The sequence below is a fragment of the Solanum dulcamara genome, chromosome 2 (genome assembly GCF_947179165.1).
Source record: "Solanum dulcamara chromosome 2, daSolDulc1.2, whole genome shotgun sequence".
Classification (NCBI taxonomy): domain Eukaryota; kingdom Viridiplantae; phylum Streptophyta; class Magnoliopsida; order Solanales; family Solanaceae; genus Solanum; species Solanum dulcamara.
In genome coordinates this window covers 68,868,258-68,888,602 of record NC_077238.1, presented here as the reverse complement: position 1 = coordinate 68,888,602, position 20,345 = coordinate 68,868,258, and the positions used below count along the sequence as shown (strand labels likewise).

Here is a 20,345-nt window from a genome sequence, read left to right as displayed (position 1 = left end):
TTACAACAAGAACTTAGCAAGCCTCATTACTCAATATACTTTATGAGTTATGTGAACATAACATTATTCATGACATGAATTAATACAAGATAGCTAACTATATGGGCATATATCTCAGACGCTAGGCTTTATAGCAGAGCTATAACCATTATCAAAAAATTTAGACCAAAGCATAACACCCCCATACTTTGGTGAACCTCTAATTGCTGGTAAAACCTGAGAAACAAGTACATTAGATGGTATAAAACCACTTCCAGCAGCTCCTGGAGCTGCCGGCAATCCTAGAAAAATCTTTCCAGCTTGAATCGTGGTCCATTTATTCCAATAATTTTTGAGATTTACCGCGCTCCCACCAGAGTATTGACACGGGGGGTTATTGTAGAATTGAACCCAAACATAATCAAATAGGCCAGTGGAGAGTGCCCCATTTAAAAATGAATCTGGGAATGGACATTGTGGAGCTGCACTTAAGTATACTTTCCTTTGTTGGCTAAATCCTGAGAGAGCTCTTGCTAGTTCATCCCAGTGTTGTGTGGTCCCTTTTTCTATATCGAAATCAACTCCATCGAGAATTGCATCACCTAGTGGACGTGAAGTTGATTGACCTCCAAGATAATTGTTCCATAAATAATTTGCTACATTTCTGCAAGGTATTTGACACATAATTAGCTCGAAATTGGTTACAAAAAGTTTAGTGTCTGCATATGGGACAAGTTCTTCCTTTTTTCATTTTATATAATGGTATTTGATTGGACAGGGAGTTCACGAAAGAAAGATTTTTTTCTTGACACGTACTGAAAAATCACTATTTTTATTGAAATTTCCAACTTAAAAATGTTCGTTAGTTATTTCTACAAATATTTCGATTGAATCAGTTAGAAAAGAAAAAATAGTAATGTTTTTATATGGAAAAATTATAAAGTTTCCCACTAGGTTAATGAGAATATCTTTTCCACATACTTGATTTTCCCAATGAGATGATTCGGTAGTAAATAAATGGAAAAATCTTGTTCATAGCACAAATTTCCCACTGATTTGCAGTCAGGAAAACCTTTGTTTCTAGTAGTGAATTCGGTAAAACTCAATAATTCTGGTTCAAACACTCTGATTTGTTTTTGGAAATTTGTTTACTTTAGAATTCAATAGCTAAAAAGGACTAAAGTATCTATCCATAAATATTAAATCTTGGCTCTGCCTGTATATTTAGTTGAGCTAGTTATTTCTAACACCATATGGTTAATAAACAAAATAAGAAAAGATTCAATTAGTATAAGGTAATAAAAAAGGGGAATAATCAATATAAAGACTGAACTAATGAACTCTATGGTACTAATAAAAAGCTTACCTAGAGCATCATCAGCAGAAGAAAGGGAATAACTTCCAACACCACCACCAAGTGAGAGCATAACTTTAATTCCTCTGCTTTGGCATGCTCTAATGTCATTGCTCAAGCTAGTGCATCCACCAACACTAGGATTACAATGACCAGCCAAGTTCAACACTGGACTCTGCCCATTCCCAAAAGTTACAAGGAATGCAATATTCACAATTGCATAGTTACTTGACGCACAAGTACTAGCTAAGGTACCTTCATTCCCATTTTGGCCCCAATAAATAGCAATTCCCCCTGCTTCTAGTTTAAGTGCTAGAAGAAGTAGCACTAATGTTGAGAAAAGTAAACCATGTTTCACACCCATAACTTTAAAAATCTCTTTTTTTGTGCTAACACTCTAAATAATTGGATAGGTTATATCAAAGTTGAGTTGCATACATATTATTTATAGTAGGAGGTGGTGTGGGAAAATGACAGTAATGGTCCCTTATCTTTGGTACTATGTTTAAAATAATCCTTTTAAGTATCAGCTGAGCAGTTTTGGTTCTTTATGTCTGTCAAAAGTGAATACTCTATCAAATATTTATCATACTTTGATTGATAAATTTAATCGAAACTGTAAGAATAAAAAAATTTCAGCAGGAACTCAAATTTGAAAGTTTAGATTTCATAGTTTATATTATTTTTGGCCCATTTCAAGAGTTTATTGTAACTTTTTGATGTGCAACTGTATTACCAAGTTTTTGTGTCTGATACAGTTTATTATGTTGTGGTTTCTGGAAATTCGATGGAAATTCCTAGTGTTTCTCCATTCTGATTAAACTTAAGAATCATAGTTTGGCAAATAATTGATGGAAAACCAAAAATACTCACTTTGACAAACTTAAAGAACCAAAATTGATTGATGCTTAAGATACTATTTTGAACCTACTATGAAAAATAAGGGATCATTTTTGTTATTGTCCTATGTAACTTGCGATTTCGTGGAAATTAACATGGTGCTTTTACTGTTTTTAGTCTTCTGGGTTGACTTATGAACATTGCTCATTAACTATTTTTTTTCTCCCAAATTTATGTGATATAGTTTGATGTGATACGAAATTTAAGAAAGAATTTTTTTTAAAATTTATAATCTAAAATAAGTCACAAATATTATGTAATTATAAATTATTTTATCAAAATTATCTTTTTATTAATTAAAAAAAATAAGTCATATTAGTTGGAACGGAGAAATTAGTTGACTTGAGGTCAATATTAGTTGGGACAGAGAAATCAGTTGACTTGAGGTCAATTTTTTGTTTGTCATCGAATGAACTAAAAGTCATGTGTCTTCACTATATAGACCCGATAAAAACTATTACTGGCCTCCATTATGAGAAAAAGCCTTCCAATTTCTTAGAATTTGAGCTACTTTGGAGGGACGATATTTAACTTTTGCCGGGGAGGGGCATAATTAATTTATTCCGAAGAATAACTTGTTCAAAGTCATGCCATGCACTTGTTCAATGTTATGCCCCGTCCCAACATAATATTAAGCTAGTTATGTCACGTCCTTCTACTCTTATAAAAAATACTTAAACGAGGATAAATATTAAATGATGACATGGTAATATTCAGGCAGATTTTGATAGTGATAAATGTGAACCAGGTTCACTTGCTGGAGGATAAAGTATGAAGACACGGGAGCTATAATCCTTATTAAAATCAAAAATTCGGAAATTAGGAAGGACAACACAATGAGACTCCTATAAGGATAAGTAGTTAGCGGCTTTTGCAAATCTAAAATCGAGTTTTCGTCAAGCAAGAGCAGAGCAGCATTCGTAGAGCAAAATAACCGAAGAAAGAAGAACTAGAGTTAGATTTTCTTTATGAATGTTTGTATGTTTGAATTTCTACTTAGGGTTGTTATTAAGTGATAATTCTCTAAGGTAGAAACTGAGGATTGTAACAAGAAGTAGTTTGATTTCTTGGGAGATTTTAGTTAGCGATTATAGTTAATCGTTGAGAGTTGAGGTACTAGAGCTAGTCCCTTTGATTATTGAGTTGTAATCTAAAACCTCTCTTTAGAGTTGGTGAAGTTTGTTGGAAATCCTATGAAGTGTAGATTGTGGTTTTTTTTCTCTTGAGTAAGGAGGTTTTCCACAATAAATCTGTGTTGTGTTTTTACGATTCTATCACATCGTCATTAATACAAGAACCTAGTTCTTGTATCCGTTAGGTGGTCTAAGTCTCTTCAATTGGTATCAGAGCAGGCCTTTTCACTCAGATTCAACTCTTGAAAAGGACCAATGGCTGCACCACCTACATAACAAGAAGGAGCGTCATAGACAAGACCCCCATTGTTCAATGGGAAGTACTATAGGTGGTTAAAAAATAGGATGATGGATCACCTGATAGGAGAGAGTCTAGATCTCTAGAGTGTTATTCTCGATAGACCTACTATTCCCATGAAGATCAGAACAGATGGAATAACGCATGTACCAAAGGACAGAAAGGAATAGAATACGAAAGACAAATTGGCTATTCCAAACAACGCAAAGGCTAAGAAGATTCCAATCTGTGGAATAGATCCAGATGAGTACAATAGAATCTCTGCTTGTCAGGATACAAAAGCAATCTGGGATACCTTACAAATTGATCATGAGAGAACTAATCAAGTTAAGAAATCCAAGATCAATAATATGAATTGATAGTACGAATTGTTCAGAATGATGGAAAGAGAAATAATTCAAGATATGCATAATATGTTCACTGCTATAATCAATGAAATCTATTCCCTAGGAGAAGTGATTCCAATTGGAAAAACTATCAGGAAACTCTTGAGTGTTCTTCCTAAATCATGGGACAGCAAGGTAGAAGCAATCACTGAGGCACGTGACTTGGATATCACAATAATGGATGAGCTCATTGGAAACCTGTTGGGCTATGAACTTAAGAAGAACCAAGAAGGAAATAGGAGGCAAGAGGAAAGAGAAGAACCTGATCCTCAAAGCAACTGAGAAGGATGACTTTGAGGATGAGAATATTTCACTAATGACGAAAAGGTTTCAAAGAATGTTGAGAAAAGGACAAACAAGTCAAAGACCACAACCTCAGAGAACCACTAACAAAGATATGAGAGATTAATTATGCCACATGTGTGGAAGTCCTGACCATTTCATCAAATTCTATCCTTTGTGGGCTTTGAAATACAAGAAGAATAACCTTGAAAAAACAAAGAAGTCAGGAATGATTAGTACATTCCTACAAATCGAAGAATGACCAATTAAGAGGTTGATTTGACTGTGAATAAAGTTTATACTGCGATGGAAAATTTTTCGTTAAGAGTCTAATGGGATGGAAACTGAAAACCAATCATTGCTAGCAATGGAAGGGGAAGTGAGGTACAAATTCTTAGCACTAGTGGCAATCACAGAGTATCAACAAACACAATACACAATCTTGGCACTAATGGCTGGAACAGATTCAGAAGAGGATGAAGAAGACAACAAGTAGTCCAAGGTAAGTTTTCATCAAATCAAATAAAATCTTCATCCTTCCAAATGAAACTAAAATCTTTATCTTCTGTTCTCATAGATGCATACCATTCAACATGTGTTGCAAATGAACAGATGTTGGATGATTATGCATCCTTGAGTACAAAGACTGAGACTCTAGAAGCCTTGAATAAGACTCTTCAAGAAAAAATAAATGTTCTAAAATCCTCTAGGAAAGAGAAAAGTACATTAAATAATGTGCACTTAGCTCGAGAGGAAACTATAAAAGGCTTGAAATGCAAATTAGACAATTTTTCTTTTGCAAAGTGACCTGCAATCCATAACTAAAAGGAATGAGGCCCTTCTTGAGGAACTGAAAAAGACTAAAATGGAATTAGAGCTCAATATGAGATGGACAAAGTCCTCCATAATGCTTTACAATATCCAAAAGGTCACTTCTTAACTAGGCATGAAATATGTTTTAAGCATAATTCTTCAAAAATAGGTGAAAACTATCAAGATATGCCATGCACTCACTGTGGTGACAATGGGCATCAAAGCCACATGTGAAAAAAGAAGCACATGGCTTTAAAAACAATCTAATCTATGTAAAGAATGCCTTTTATGGAACATGAATCAGAAAACTCATTCACAAATATAAGCTCTTACCCAATTGGGCTAAGAGGAACCTGATTCATCCTTTCACTCACAAACATGAATTCAAGTGGATCTGGGTACCCAAAACTAAATTTGAATGCTTGTGCAGGAAGTGGTAGGAGAAAGACGAAAATAATGATATCTGGATAGTGCGTATCCAAGACACATGACTGGTAACAAAGGTAACTTCATTTTACTGATTGGTTTTCATGGCGGAAGTTTGCTTTTGGAAATGGAAAGAAATGAGAAATCATGGAAATTTCCAAAGTGGGACCCTCACTGATAGGCAATTGACAATATGTACTACATTGAAGGACTACAACATAACCTATGAAGCATATCACAAATATGTGAAAGAGGAAATGGTTTTAGATTGATTTATATGAAGTATGAAGGAAAGGGATCTCTTAGTCCTTGAACAATTTCCTCTTCACGTCAATTGCATGTCAGGTTACTAGTGCAAATTCAAAGAAAATTATCCTCATGGGAAAAGGCATAAGAATGTATACAAGATTGATATTATTGACCTTGAGACACCTATGCTTGACTGTCTAAGTGAAGTTTATGATAACTCACTTCTGTGGCACAAATAATTATGACATGCAAAATTCTCAACAATAAGCAAACAAATATCAAAATATCTAGTGAGAGGTCTGCAAATTGGACGATTCAATGAAAATTAAGTCTTTGGAGCTTGTGCACAAGGAAAACACATAAGATCTTTAAAACTAAAGAAACCTTTGGAACTGATGCACATGGAATTATGTGGTCTAATGCGAGTTCAAAGTCGAGGGGGTAAAAGGTATGTGTTTGTTATTATTAATGATATACCAGGTTCACATGGACTTTTTTCCTAAGCACAAAAGATGAGATGCATGATTTATTTGTCATTTTTGTGAAACTGATTCAAAAGAAACTAAAATATGAATTAATAAGCATTAGATCTTATCATGAAACAGAATTTGAAAACTATAAGTTCTTAGGATTCTTTGCTGAAAATGGTGTAGATCATAACTTTTCAGCACCACATACACCACAACAAAATACTATAGTTGAGTGAAAGAATCGATCCTTGGAAAACATGGCAAGAACTATGTTGACTGCCAGTTGTCTTCCCAAGGGTTCTGGACTGAAGCAATAAACACTGCTTGTTACCTAAAAAATAGATGCATAATCCGATCTGTGCTAATTAGAACACCCTATGAATTACTAAAAGCCAAAAAATCTAACCTAGCTCATCTGAAAGCCTTTGGATGTTTATGTTATGTACATAACAGTAGCAAGAATGCACTAGGAAAATTCGATGCCAAAAGTAATGGGGAAATTTTTCTTGGCTACTCTTCTCAAAGTAAAACATATAAAGGTTTCAATAAAAGAACCAAATATGTAGAAGAAAGTGCACATGTTATATTTGATGAAGCTAATCACTTGTTCGAGAAAGAAGTACAAAATAATCTTTATTAGATAGGAATGATGAATCACCTGAAAAATGATGTTGATGATTTTGGAAACGGAAAAATTGATCCTCTAAACAATAATGTCGAAACTCCAAAATTGAATGATGAACCAAAAGAGCACAATAAGAATACTTTTCTAGTTGCAGACAATGCTCCCGCTGAACCTGGTCCTCCTCTTCCGGTCACAGATGTGAAAGCTGTCAGATAAACAATCGGAAGCACAAAAGCTCTCATTCCATACAGAACTTGCTAAACCTCTTTGATACAAGAATCTAGACCATATCCAAACTGTGAAACTTGTGTGCTTTCTCTACATGCCTATTAATGATAGAACCCAAGAATATCAAAGAAGCACTTCTAGATGTGGATTACATCACTGCTATACAAGAGGAGTTGAATCAGTTTGAGTGGAGTAAGGTATAGTCATCGTCAGGAACTTCAATCTATCAATAGAAGTATATCAAGGAACTATTACAGAAGTTTCACATACATGATGCTAAAGTGCATGAAACACCTATATCAACCACTACCAAACTCGATAGAGTTCTTCTTTAGGTGACACAAAGTACAGAGGAAATCGAATCCTTGTTATACCTCACAGCCAATATACCAGATATTGTATTTAGTGTAGGGCTGTGTGCATATTTTCAATCATCCCCCAAGGAATTTCATATGAAGATAGTCAAGAAAAGTTTTTGGTAAGGAACTCAAAATATGATCCTATGGTACCCAATGCGAGATTCTTTCAATCTAGTCGGTTTTGCCGATATGGACTATGTAGGATATCTTATAGACAGAAAGAGTACATCTGGAATGACTCATTTTCTCAGACCATGTCTGCTGTCATGGGATAGGAGAAAACAAAACTCAGTTGCCCTATCTACTACTAAAGTTAAGTATGTTGCTACTGCTTTATACTGTGCCCAGCTTCTATGGATCAAACAACAACTCTTGGATTTTGAAATTATTATAGGATGCATACCAATAAGATATGATAATATAAGTGTTGTCAACATAGATAAGAACCAGTCTAACACAAAAGGACCAAACACATTGATGTACGTCATCACTTCTTTCTAGACAATATAAAGAAGGGACTCATAGTTATAATATTCTGTAAAAATGAGGATCAGGTGGCTGATATCTTTACCAAAGTACTAGGGAAATAGAACAATTTGAGAAGAACCGACTGACACTTGGTTTTATTTACCAATAACATATGAATCCCTCTCTCTCTTTCTCTCTTGATGGATCAAATAATAAAAAGTGATATATTATTACAAGCATGATCTGACACACTAACTCATTTTTGTACTATACCAGGTACACACTTAATTCTAGAGAAACTATGCTATTCAAGTCTAATGATATTACCCTTAACAAGGCGGAAAAAGAATAATCAAGAACTAGGTCCTTCACTAAACAAGTATGCACTTTTCCTCATGGTCTTAATTTTTGCAGTACTTCATGAATACATGTCTCATATGTTCAACAGAATCACACCCAAAGAACCTGGTCTATCCACTTGTACCTCACTTTCTTTACCTCATGTGGGCGGGAAATTCATATTTCCTATTTGAGTATTAATGTCTAACTAGCTAATCTCGAGATTTGACCATTATCCCTCCCTTTAATCACTCTTTAGAAACCCATCATTACACATCAAATCACCCTGTTAATTCCTATACAACCACAACTGTCTCCCACATCAACTCCAAACACCTTCAAATTTGTTATTTCATATCTATCCTCCTCTATCACCAAACCCTAACTACATCCATAGAAATCCACTGTCCTCCATCTATAACTCCTCCATAAAACCTCCACCTTCTTAAGCCTTTGTTAATGCTCCAATGACAAGGACTGTATATCATCTCGAGGGAATTACAAATAGCATATACTAAGGGGGAAGATCACCTTAAGTTTCATCACTCTACCAGTCCCTTTGGTGCACCCTAAGTCTCCAATGGGCACTCCATCGGTCTCTCTACCGCACTCCCCCATCTTTTAAACCTGTCATTCTTCTCTCCCACTTTATGCCTAAACTGAGCCCTTAACTCCATCACCATCGACCCCACCCACTAAAAACCCAACCCTTCCTTCCTATCTCTCTCCACCCACTGATACTCTTCCTTATTCTTTCTTAGTTAGTTGGACATACTCCGACTATACTAGCACACCATGTCCTTCACTTTATTATCCCCCTTCCACCTCCAATAATGACTTCCCCTAAACCAGCTTCATCGCACCGCTCCTAAGAGAGGCCTAAGAAGCATATTGTTGTAAAAAAGGTCCGCCCTTACACTACCTTTACTCACAATTAAAGGAAGGCTTCCATTGATGAGGCTGCTAAGTCCAGTTGAAAACAATCATAGATTTAGGGTAAGTCTCCAATAAATCCTTTCTCTCCCCTTTTTATTCTCGAGTCGAGCAATGATGAGTTTTCAGAGTCTGTACCCTTCTATTCTACCCCCTATAGTGCTAAACCTAACAAAAATCTGGAGAAGTTTCTTACCATGTAGTAGGAGCTGTACTTTGGTTCTAAAGTGGTTCTTCGAGGTAGGATTATTGATCCATAGGTCAAGGAATTATCAATGGTTCAACATTTGATCAATCAATTGAGTTTTCAAGATTAGGGGCATCTCTTTGTAGATACCTATTTGGTGGTTCATGAGTCTGAAGTTGTTGAATTCTATACAAATTGGTAGTTCTAGATGATAGTGTGGTCAGTTCTATAATTCATGAGAGATTGTGTTTGATTGCTGTAGGTTGGGGGAAATCTTGCAAGTTCCTACAGTTGGACTTGCTGAATATATGTGGACTAAGGATGGAAACTGTTTACTCACCTCCAAGTTCACTCAAGGGTCATTGTACAACCCAGAAAAGTGATGAAAGGAGAGATGTAACCCTTTCATAAGATATCATTTGAGATAGTGCATAAGAGGATAGTTTCTTGAGGGGAAAATATGTATGAGGCTACATTTAGGGACATGGAAGGAGGAATAGATAAATTGGCTGGCTCTCATGATTAAACATATGGCTTGAGTAGTTGATCCTAAGCCTGGTCCCCATCAATTGGCTAATGGGAACTTGCTCACAATAGTGTTTTAGGACTTTAATGTACCCTTATAAGAAGGACGTCGGGTTACCAAGAAAGGTATGATTAATAGGAACACTTTTACCGAATATGATTACCTTCCCATAGCTAATCCCACTCCTTCACCTAGTCCAAGGGTAGTTGGCCTAGTTGCCCATTTGATGGCTTTCCTCAATGCTACACGAGACGAGAATAATGTGCTACAGGCTGAGGTGGATTACCTGAGGGCTGATATTGTTGTGGCATGAGGAGAAGTGGCTGCCTTGAAGGATCATCTGATTAGGAAGCAAGAAGAGAACAACGCTCACGTGGACAAACTGCTCCTTCTCCTAGCTATCTCCCTGTCCTCCTCCATTCCTTCCCTTTAGACTTGCTCCCCTACTTTCCCCAATATATGAACATGTTCCTAGTCTCTTTCTGGTGAATTTTGATTTGTGCTTTTGTTGTTTTTCTTTGTAAAGTCTATGATGGTGCCCTTTTGGGCTTAAATGTTATGCTAACCTAGTTTTGTTAAGTTTTGATAATTTATGCCATTATTTTACCTTCTCCTATTGTTTGGATGGATAATATCCTTAGATTGTGAATGCTCTATGTTTCTCCACGATGATCATGTTGCCATTCGTAGCTCCGAGTTAGTTTGCTCACATTATTCTATGCATTTTCACTCACTTTTCTTTTTGAGAATTCAAAAGAAGGAAGTGTTTTGGATTGGTATTGTGTATGTGTGCAGGTTGTGCAGGTGGTATAAGTTTTGTTATCATCAAAAAGGGGGAAATGGATAACATTGCAATATTCAATTAGGTTTTGATAATGAAAAATGTGAATTAGGTTCACTTAATAGAGTATAAAGTATGAAGACGCGGGAACTGTACAAATTCTTATTAAAATAAAAAAACTCGAAAATAAGGAAGGATATCACAATGAAACTCTTATAACGAAAAGTAATAAGCTGAATATTTACTTTTCTTGTAGGACTCAACTATATCTTCATACAAAGGTTATAAAATAAAAAGATCGTTCACAAAAAGAGGCGGCTTTTGCCAATTTGAAATCTAGTTTTTGTCAATAAGAGCAAAGAAGCATCCGTAGAAAAAAATAACCAAAGGAAGCAGAACTAGAGTTAGGTTTTCTTTTTGAAAGTTTGTATGTTTGAATTTCTACTTAGGGTTGTTATTAAGTGATAATTCTCTAAGGTTGAAAGTGAGGTTTGTAATAAGAAGTGGGTTTGACTTCTTGGGAGAGTTTAGTTAGCAATTATAATTAATCATCGAGAGTTGAGTTACTAGAGTTAGTTCTTTTGATTATTGAGTTGTAATCTAAAACCACTCTTTGAGGTTAATGAAGTTTGTTGAAAATCCTACGAGCTGTAGGTTGTGATTTTTCTTCCCTTGAGCAAGAAGGTTTTTTACAATAAATATGTGTTGTGTCTTTATTGTTCTATCGTATCGTCACTAATACAAGAACCTAGTTCTTGTATCCGTTAGATGGTCTAAGTCTCTTCATTAAATAACAAGTGTGAAATGATCTTATTCGTTAAATTTCCATTCTATTTCTATTAAATGGCCTAGTCCTCCCTGACCATTTCACCATCTGAACTTTCTTTCCTCTCTATGATGCTTTCCTACACAGGCCTACCACTCTTCGCATGTGGTGAACAACAATATCCAGTAATAAACTAGCATAATGAAAACCATATGGTATCAAAATTATATGAACAAATTTAAATAATGATAATTCTATAACCACCTTTATGATCGTTTTTGTGATTTTTAATAATTTTCGTGTTTGATCTTCCCATAGCTCTCTTACTATTTGTGACTAGTCGAGATGAGCAAAATTGGGTTAACAAGATCATAATTGAGTTTTGATGATTTCACCATGTTTGGAGGGTGATTTATATTTTCGTTAGAGGTTTTGTATGAATTCTAAGGCGCTCTAAAGTGATTTAGATCATTGAGTTGATTTATTGCTTTCCAGAAAGTTTGATTTGACCATGGTCAATATTTGGTCTAGATGACATCAGATCGGTGATTTGACAATTCGAACAGTAACATCTTTTAAGATCAATTTGCACAATTGATTTATGTTTAGAAAGTTTCGAATGATTTTTGAGGTCCACTTCGAGATTTTGGTTGAGTTTGGCTTTGTTATTTTTGGTTCTAGCACTTTTGTTCATCATGATTGCGGAGGGGTCCCAATCTCATGTTGTAAACTAAACTAGTCTCTGCGATCGCGGTGGTGGTCTCGCATTCATGAAAAATGATTCGCGATTAAGGGTCCCATTCATGTAGCAGGGGATCCGTTCAAAGCCTCACAATCGCAAGTAGACTCCATATTCACGAAGAAGGCCCTGACAATGACTTAAATATTTTTCCAAAATGGTATAATCACTTTCTAACTTGATTTTGGATTTATGAACCTCGATTTTGACATATTTCTGAAAGGGTTTTGAGATTTAATCACACGGGCAAGAATTTCACCCTATAATTTGTATTTTTCCTTTAATCTATCAATTATTTTATGATTTAATTCACTTTTTGATGTTGGAAATTTTAAGGGGGTTTTCCCTAAGTTCTTAAATTAATTTTTGTTAATTTGAAGTTCGGTTAGTGCTCGACTTTTTCAGATTCTTGGAGCATAAGCTTTTTATGTAATGGGTAAATCAATTTTGAAGTCAATTTTCAGATTTGACCTTGGAGAGTTAGCTTTTAACTCATTTTTGATAGATTCATATATTAATAAAGTGTATAATTTTAGTAGATAGAGAGCATTTTGAGGTTGTTCAAAAGGAAATGCAATTTTCTGAGGTTTTGTGGCACGTTTGCTTGACACTCGCGAAGCAGATTATGACTTTCTCTCTTAGACTTTGCTTGATGGATAATTTATTGTATCAAATATATTATTGATTGGGCATATTGAATATTTTGATTTTGAAAAGAATGACTTATATTGTGAAATTTAGGTTGAGACTTAGCTGATAACATTATATGACTTGAATTTTTATTTTGCCGTTACATCACTCTAATTCATGCATTATACCATACCTTGATAAGACCATATCCTAAGGGCATGCAATATGCTTATTTTGTTGGGTTAGTAGTCTAAGGGCACTTGTTGAAAATAATTTTCTTATTCTAAGGAGTTAATGGTCAAAAGCTCTATTTTTTCTTAAAGAGATATACTTATTCGTATTGCAATTGAACATTCTTATTATATTGTGATCATTCATACATATTTATTTGTAATGGATCGTGAATATGATATGATGGATATAACAGGGTGATGGAAGCCCAAGGTTGATTTTGAGTATTGATATTGTTATAATGCTGAGGTAATTTTCAACTATATGTCGTCATTTCAATTGTGTACAAGTTCGTTTCCTAACAGGTACATGGACCTCACATGTCCCGCTCATGGATTCTTCTCCTAGCATGCCTTCAGTAGAAGCAGGTACATACTAGTAGGATCGTTGTCTATTACATTACGTATTATCACATTGAATTGCCTTGCACTTATCTTATTTTGTTGTCTTAAATTGATGTCATTGTATTTAGTTTTCAGATGATTCTGGCTAGTTATCTTCTCTCTATTTCTTGTAAATATGTGGATTTGAGGTATTTGACTTAGCTAGGATATATTTTATTCTTTTAATGATATAACTATCTAACTCATGATTGGTTGGCCTATGATGTCTTATGAGATGCATTATTCATATTACACTTATTGCATCTTTTGATGCATATTCTAGTGCTAGTAGGCCCAATGATTCACTGTCTATGGTAGTGCCTTTCGGAAGCTTTAGGGAGCTACTTGGCTTCAAAATGATATCTAGCTTTCTACATTTGCTTTTCATGTTATTGTAACACCCCAAAAATTTTAAGCTAAGATTCGATTCATTGTTCGTATGCATATAGTGTCACGCCCCGGGAGGGTACCCTAGACGTGGCCGGCACTTGAAAGCCATTTCTGACCTTCAAGCGAACCACCTGGTCCAGTCATACTTTTATTCAATCACATTCTCTCTGTGGAAGACTCAATCACAGGAATACTATTCATAATTTAGGGCCGAAGGCCAAACAACTATCAATCAACAACAACTTTAATAGAACTACTCAAAAGAACAATCCAACATTCCCATACTCTAGTCTATGAAGCCTCTATCAACAATTTGGGAGGTGCCAATGACAAGTCCATGGCTACCAACAATCAAAATAAAGAAAAAAAACAAAGCTGTAAGGAAGATCTCGGCATCCTCCGGAAACTAGGAGGACTCACCAACTAGTTGGGAGTGGTTAGATCTTCAACGGTGCGTCGGTTGATGATCTCTAGTACCTGTCTCTGCATCATGAAACAATGCAGGCCAAATGGCGTCAGTACATGGAATATACGAGTATGTAAAATGGCCGAATGAAACAAACATCAAGGAAGAATCAAATCAACTCGAAATCTAAACTCAAGAGAAATAGCAACTCAATCAAGTGTCCTAAGTCTAAACAAGTTTAGACGAGACCAATCACATACCATTCTACTCAATCCGACTCAGAGTACTATCAAGACCTATATAAGCCAGTGACAGTACAATAAACCGACGTTGTTGCCACGTCCGTTCATACTTTGCCAGGGCATAAACGAATCAACCAATCATGGATCCAATTCAACCAAGTCCTATAATGTCAGGACAATAAATTTAGGGAAGCATCAGACTTTAACGGTTCAATCCCCTTCTATGTTTGGCGTCGTAGTTATTGGTTTCGAGTATGGACTATACTCTTACCCAATTCGGTGCTCGATACTCCTCCCAAGACTCAATGCTCATAAAACTCCATCCAATCAACTCAATCAGATCATATCGACAAGTCTCATTTACAACCTTGTCAACTCATCAACTCTATCACAATCAAATCTCTCCCAATCATACTATCCGATCAATCTCAATCATATCTTTCAAAAGTAGGTTAAATATGCATTTATAACGACATGTAAACCTATCCAATCGTTCCTCTATTCATTTAACACATCTTTTAGCCTATTCAAGTCGAATAGGCTAAAAACCTGCACATCTGCTAGTGGCGCATCGCGCCAAGGACCAAACTACTGAGGCTTGTTCCTGGCATGACAGTGGCGCATCGCGCCCTTACAACGCCAAGCCTATATTTTCTGAGTTCTGGAAAATAGGCTTAAAAACCCTGCACATCTCGTAATGGCATACCACGCCAGGGATCAAACTACTGAGGCATGTTCCTGGCACGATAGCCACGACAAATCTTATATGAACTCATCCTAAAACTTAGCCACGATGAATCTTTTGGACTTAGCTTGGTCCTGGGGGTCCTTTATGACCCCACATCACCTCTAACACTCTTTAATTACTTAGAAACTTATCCTAACTCATGCATACTCTTTACAATAATCGAGTTCGACCCTACACGTATACAAGAAAGGTCCGAATCTTAGGGAAACATTTTGGGGGGTGTTACAATATCTTCCCCTTGGGATCATTAGTCCTCGAATGACGAGCAAACCAAGAATGGAATCTAGGTATAAATCACAATCAGAATTTAACCAATCAACTAATCAAATTCTCGATTAAATTACTATCCAAACTCAAAATACACAAACGAATTCAAGTCAAGAAAGTAGGCATTACCTTCAACATTCTCATCGGTAGGCACGAATAGATGGGGATATTTAGACTTCATATCTTCCTCCGCTTCCCATATGGCTTCCTCAACAAACTGACTTCTCCACAGGACTTTGAATGAGGTGATTTCTTTGTTCCTCAACTTGTGAATTTGGCGATCAAGAATTTGGACTAGAACCTCTTCATAGGATAAGCTATCCTTAACTCCAATACTATCAATGGAGACTACCAACGAGGTATCGCCTAAGAACTTCTTCAACATCAAAATGTGAAATACCGAATGAATAGAAGCTAGCTCCGAGGGTAACTCCAACTCATAGGTGACACTCCCAATTCACCTCGCAATCAGGTAAGGACCAATGTATCGAGGACTAAGCTTCCCCTTCCTTCCAAACCTCATGACACCCTTCATGGGTGACACTTTCAAATACACCCAATCATCCACCTCAAACTCTAAGTCTCTTCTCCTTACATCGGTGTAAGATTTTTGGCGGCTTTGGTCTGTCTTTAGCCTATCTTGAATAACTCTCACCTTCTCCATGGCTTAGTGAACAAAATTGGGCCCAATCAACTCAACTTCAGCAACTTCAAACCATCCAATTGGCAATCTACACCTCCTCCCATACAAAGTTTCATAAGAAGCCATTTGAATGCTTGCATGATAGCTATTATTATATGCAAACTCTATGAGAGGTAAGTGATCATCCCAATTTCCTTTGAAGTTAAGCACACATGCCCTCAACATATCCTCCAATGTATGGATGGTGCGCTCTTCTTTGCCATCTATCTGGGGATGAAAGGCCGTACTCAAGTTCACCTTCGAACCCAGTCCTTTCTGAAAGGATTTCCAAAATTGGGATGTGAATTGAGCTTCTCTGTTTGAGATGATAGACAAGGGAACTCCATGCAACCTGACTACTCCTGAATGTATAATTTTGCATAATTTTCTGCGGTATCAGTAGTCTTAATTGCCAAGAAGTGAGCCGACTTTGTCATCCTATCCACAATCACCCAAATCGAATCGTGTTGCTTTCGGGACCTCGGCAATCCCATGATAAAGTCCATGTTGATCATCTCCCACTTCCATTTCAGAATTTCTATATTTTGAGCTAAACCACATGGCCTTTGATGCTCAACCTTCACCTGTTGGCAATTCGGGCACTTGGAAGCAAATTCCGCAATGTCTCTCTTCATCCCACTCCACCAATAGATTTCCCTCAAGTCATGATACATCTTTGTAGAGCCGGGATGAATAGAGTATCTATAGCTATGCACTTCGGCCATAATCCTTCCTCGAACATCATCGACGTCTAGTACACACAATCTGTTTTGGTACCTTAACACACCATCTCCCCCTTTGGTGAAAACCATCACCTCTTGCTTGTGAACAACTTCCTTCAACTGGAGAAGGATGGGATCTTAGTTCCTTTACCTCTTCCACAAGTGAGGATGCAGCCCCATCCTGAATATTAACTCCACCTTCATTGTTCTCTTCAAGACGAACTCCCAATCGGGCTAATCTGTGTACCTCTCTAGCGAATTCTTTCCTTCCCTCCTCCATATAGGCAGTGCTACCCATAGACAACCTGCTAAGAGCATCAGCAACAACATTAGCTTTACCTAGATGGTAGAGGATACTCATATCATAGTCTTTGAGTAGCTCGAGCCATCTCTTTTGCCTCAGATTGAGTTCCTTCTGGCTGAAGACGTATTGCAAACTCTTGTGATCGGTGAACACATCAACATACACTCCATACAAGTAGTGGCGCCAAATTTTAAGGGCAAATACCACATCTGCCAGCTCAAGGTCATGAGTTGGGTAATTTCTCTCATGAACCATAAGTTGTCTTGAAGCATATGCTATCACCTTTCCCCTCTGCATCAGCACACAACCTAAACGGATCCTAGATGCATCACAATAGATCACAAAACCCTCTGTTCCATCGAGCAAAGTTAGAACATGAGCGGTGGTTAGCTTGGTCTTAAATTTCTAGAAACTCTCCTCACAAGCATCGGACCATTGAAACTTAGCCTTCTTTTGGGTCAGCTTGGTCAATGGCGATGATATGGATGAGAATCCCTCTACAAACCTTTGATAATAGCCAGCCAAACCCAAGAAGTTTATTATCTCTGTCGGGAAGGTAGGTCTGGGCTAATTTTTCACTTCCTCAATCTTCTGAGCATCAACCTGAATACCATCTCCAGATACAATGTGGCCTAGAAAAGCCACTGATGCAAGCCAAAATTCATATTTCGAGAACTTTACATACAATACCTGGTCCTTAAGGGTTTGCAAGATGACTCTAAAATGATGGGCGTGCTCCTCCTCATTTTTGGAGTAAACCAAAATATCATTTATGAATACAATCACAAACATATCAAGATATGGTTTAAATACTCGGTTCATGAGATCCATAAAAGCTGCGAGAGCATTAGTCAACCCGAAGGACATCACCAAGAACTCAAAGTGGCCATAGCGAGTCTAAAAAGCTGTCTTTAAGATATCACACTCCCTCACCTTCAACTGATGGTAGCCCGACCTTAGGTCTATCTTTGAGAAATAGGTGGCACCCTGAAGTTGATCAAATAAATCATTTATTTTGGGGAGAGGGTATTTTTTCTTTATGTTGACCTTGTTCAGCTGCCTGTAGTCAATACATATTCTAAGGGACCCATCTTTCTTTCGCACAAATAGGACCGGAGCACCCCATGGTGAGACACTTGGTCTAATGAATCCCTTATCTAACAAGTCTTTCAACTGTTCCTTTAAGTCTTTCAACTCAGTCGGAGCTATTCTATACGGAGGGATAGAGATCGGCTGGTTATCAGGAAGGACATCAATTCCAAAGTCGATCTCCCTATCAGGAGGGACTCCAGGAAGATCTTTAGGAAAGACGTCAGGAAATTCATTGACAATTGGAATAGATTCGAGGTATGGAGACTCATTACTGTCATCCTTCACCTGGACAAGGTGATAAATACACCCTTTTGAGATTAGCTTCCTGTCCCTAAGGTAGGAAATAGACTTACCCTTAGGCACGATAGGACTACCCTTCAACTCTATGACCACCTCATTCGAGATTTTCCAACTTAACAATCTGAGTTCTATAATCAATAGAGGCATTACAGATATAAAGCCAGTCCATGCTAAGGATCACATCAAAATCAACCATGTCTAACTCAACTAAGTCAGCCAACGTATCCCTATGATGAATTGACACAGTGCAATCTCTATAGACTCTCTGAACTAAGACAAAATCACCAACAGGAGTAGCTATGCAAAAAGGCTCACGAAGACATTCGGGAATTTTATTAAATTTACTAGCCACATAAGGAGTCACAAAAGATAGCGTGGCACCCGGATCAATCAAAACATAACAGTCAAGAGAGGAGACTCGAATCATACCCATCACAACGTTTGGAGAGTTCTCCTGATCTTGACGACTGCCCATGGCATATAGACGGTTTATACCTCCGCTCATACTTGAAGTAGTGCCCCTTTGATTACCTCTAGCTGGTGGTGCGGTGGTAGAATAGTGGGTTTTGTTCCCCCATGCTGGACATTCCTTCTGAAAATGGTTTATTTGGCCACATTTATAACAGTCAACCTTTCCCGCTCTGCACTCTCCCAAGTGGAGCTTACCGCACTTGACGCATGGTGGCTTCCCTTGCGAACCTTGACCCACGCTAGCCTGGGATTAAGAACCCTGGGGTCTGAAATTCTGGCGGCTTTGTCCCTGCCGATCATACATGTTCTGCGGCATAGGTGCACTGGTGGTAGATGAGGCATAGTTGGAAGACCTCTTCTGGAAGAAGGAAATGCTGCTCTTGTTTTGCCTCTGTTCATTCTCATGCCCCACTGATTTTGCCTTCTTGCTCAGATGCTCCTCTCTGTCTTTTCTCTTCTCTTCCTCCACCTATTGAATATACACCATCAGTCTGGAAATATCCATGTCAGAGATCAACAATGCTACTTTGTACTCCTTCTTCACATGTTTCCCCAATCCGGAGACTAACTTTCTCATCTTCGACCTCACATCTGGGATCATTTCTTGAGCATACCTGGACAGTTGGATGAACTTCAAACTGTACTCCTTAACAGCCATGCCTTCTTGTTTCAGATTCATAAACTCCTCCACTTTTGCTTCTCTTAATTCTCGGGGAAAGAAGTGGTCAAGAAAGGCTCCTTCAAACTCATCCCATATAACAGGTTCAACATCCTCACCTCTACCTTATTCCCATTAGTTATACCAGATGTTTGCCACATCTTTGAGTTGATACGACACCAACTCAACCCCTTTAATCTCCGTAGCATGCATAGCTTTCAGGATCTTCCACATCTCATCAATAAAATTTTGGGGGACTTTATCAACCTTAGAACCCGTGAATACCGGCGGATTCATTCTCAAAAAGTCTCTAATCCTGGTGGCAGCAGACGGCTCTTGGGAACTGGAGCTAAGAGTTGGTAAACTCTGGTTACTATTTGGGGCATCCATTATTGAGTGAGCATGGCAATCGCTCCTCTAAAGTCTACTTCCGAAGTTGGTGCAGGTGGAGTAGTAGGCATTTGAGGTGCCTCCACATACCTCGCCGGTAGGCCTCTAACCCTCGATGGGCGTACCTATGACTGTGGCATCTCTGCGTTATCGACATTCCTCTGGCTAGCAGTACATTTAGAAGGCAT

At 37.5% G+C, this 20,345-nt stretch overlaps 1 protein-coding gene across 1 annotated transcript; it reads right to left on the bottom strand.

Moving 5' to 3' along the window:
* Positions 1 to 1,760, bottom strand: LOC129876525 (acidic endochitinase-like). The gene is made up of 2 exons (XM_055951982.1): positions 1,350 to 1,760; positions 1 to 645 (listed from the first exon to the last, which is right to left on the bottom strand). Exons 1-2 carry the CDS (start codon positions 1,695 to 1,697, stop codon positions 115 to 117), a joined length of 879 nt encoding a protein of 292 aa, XP_055807957.1. The 5' UTR covers positions 1,698 to 1,760; the 3' UTR covers positions 1 to 114.
* Positions 1,761 to 20,345: the final 18,585 nt, after the last annotated feature.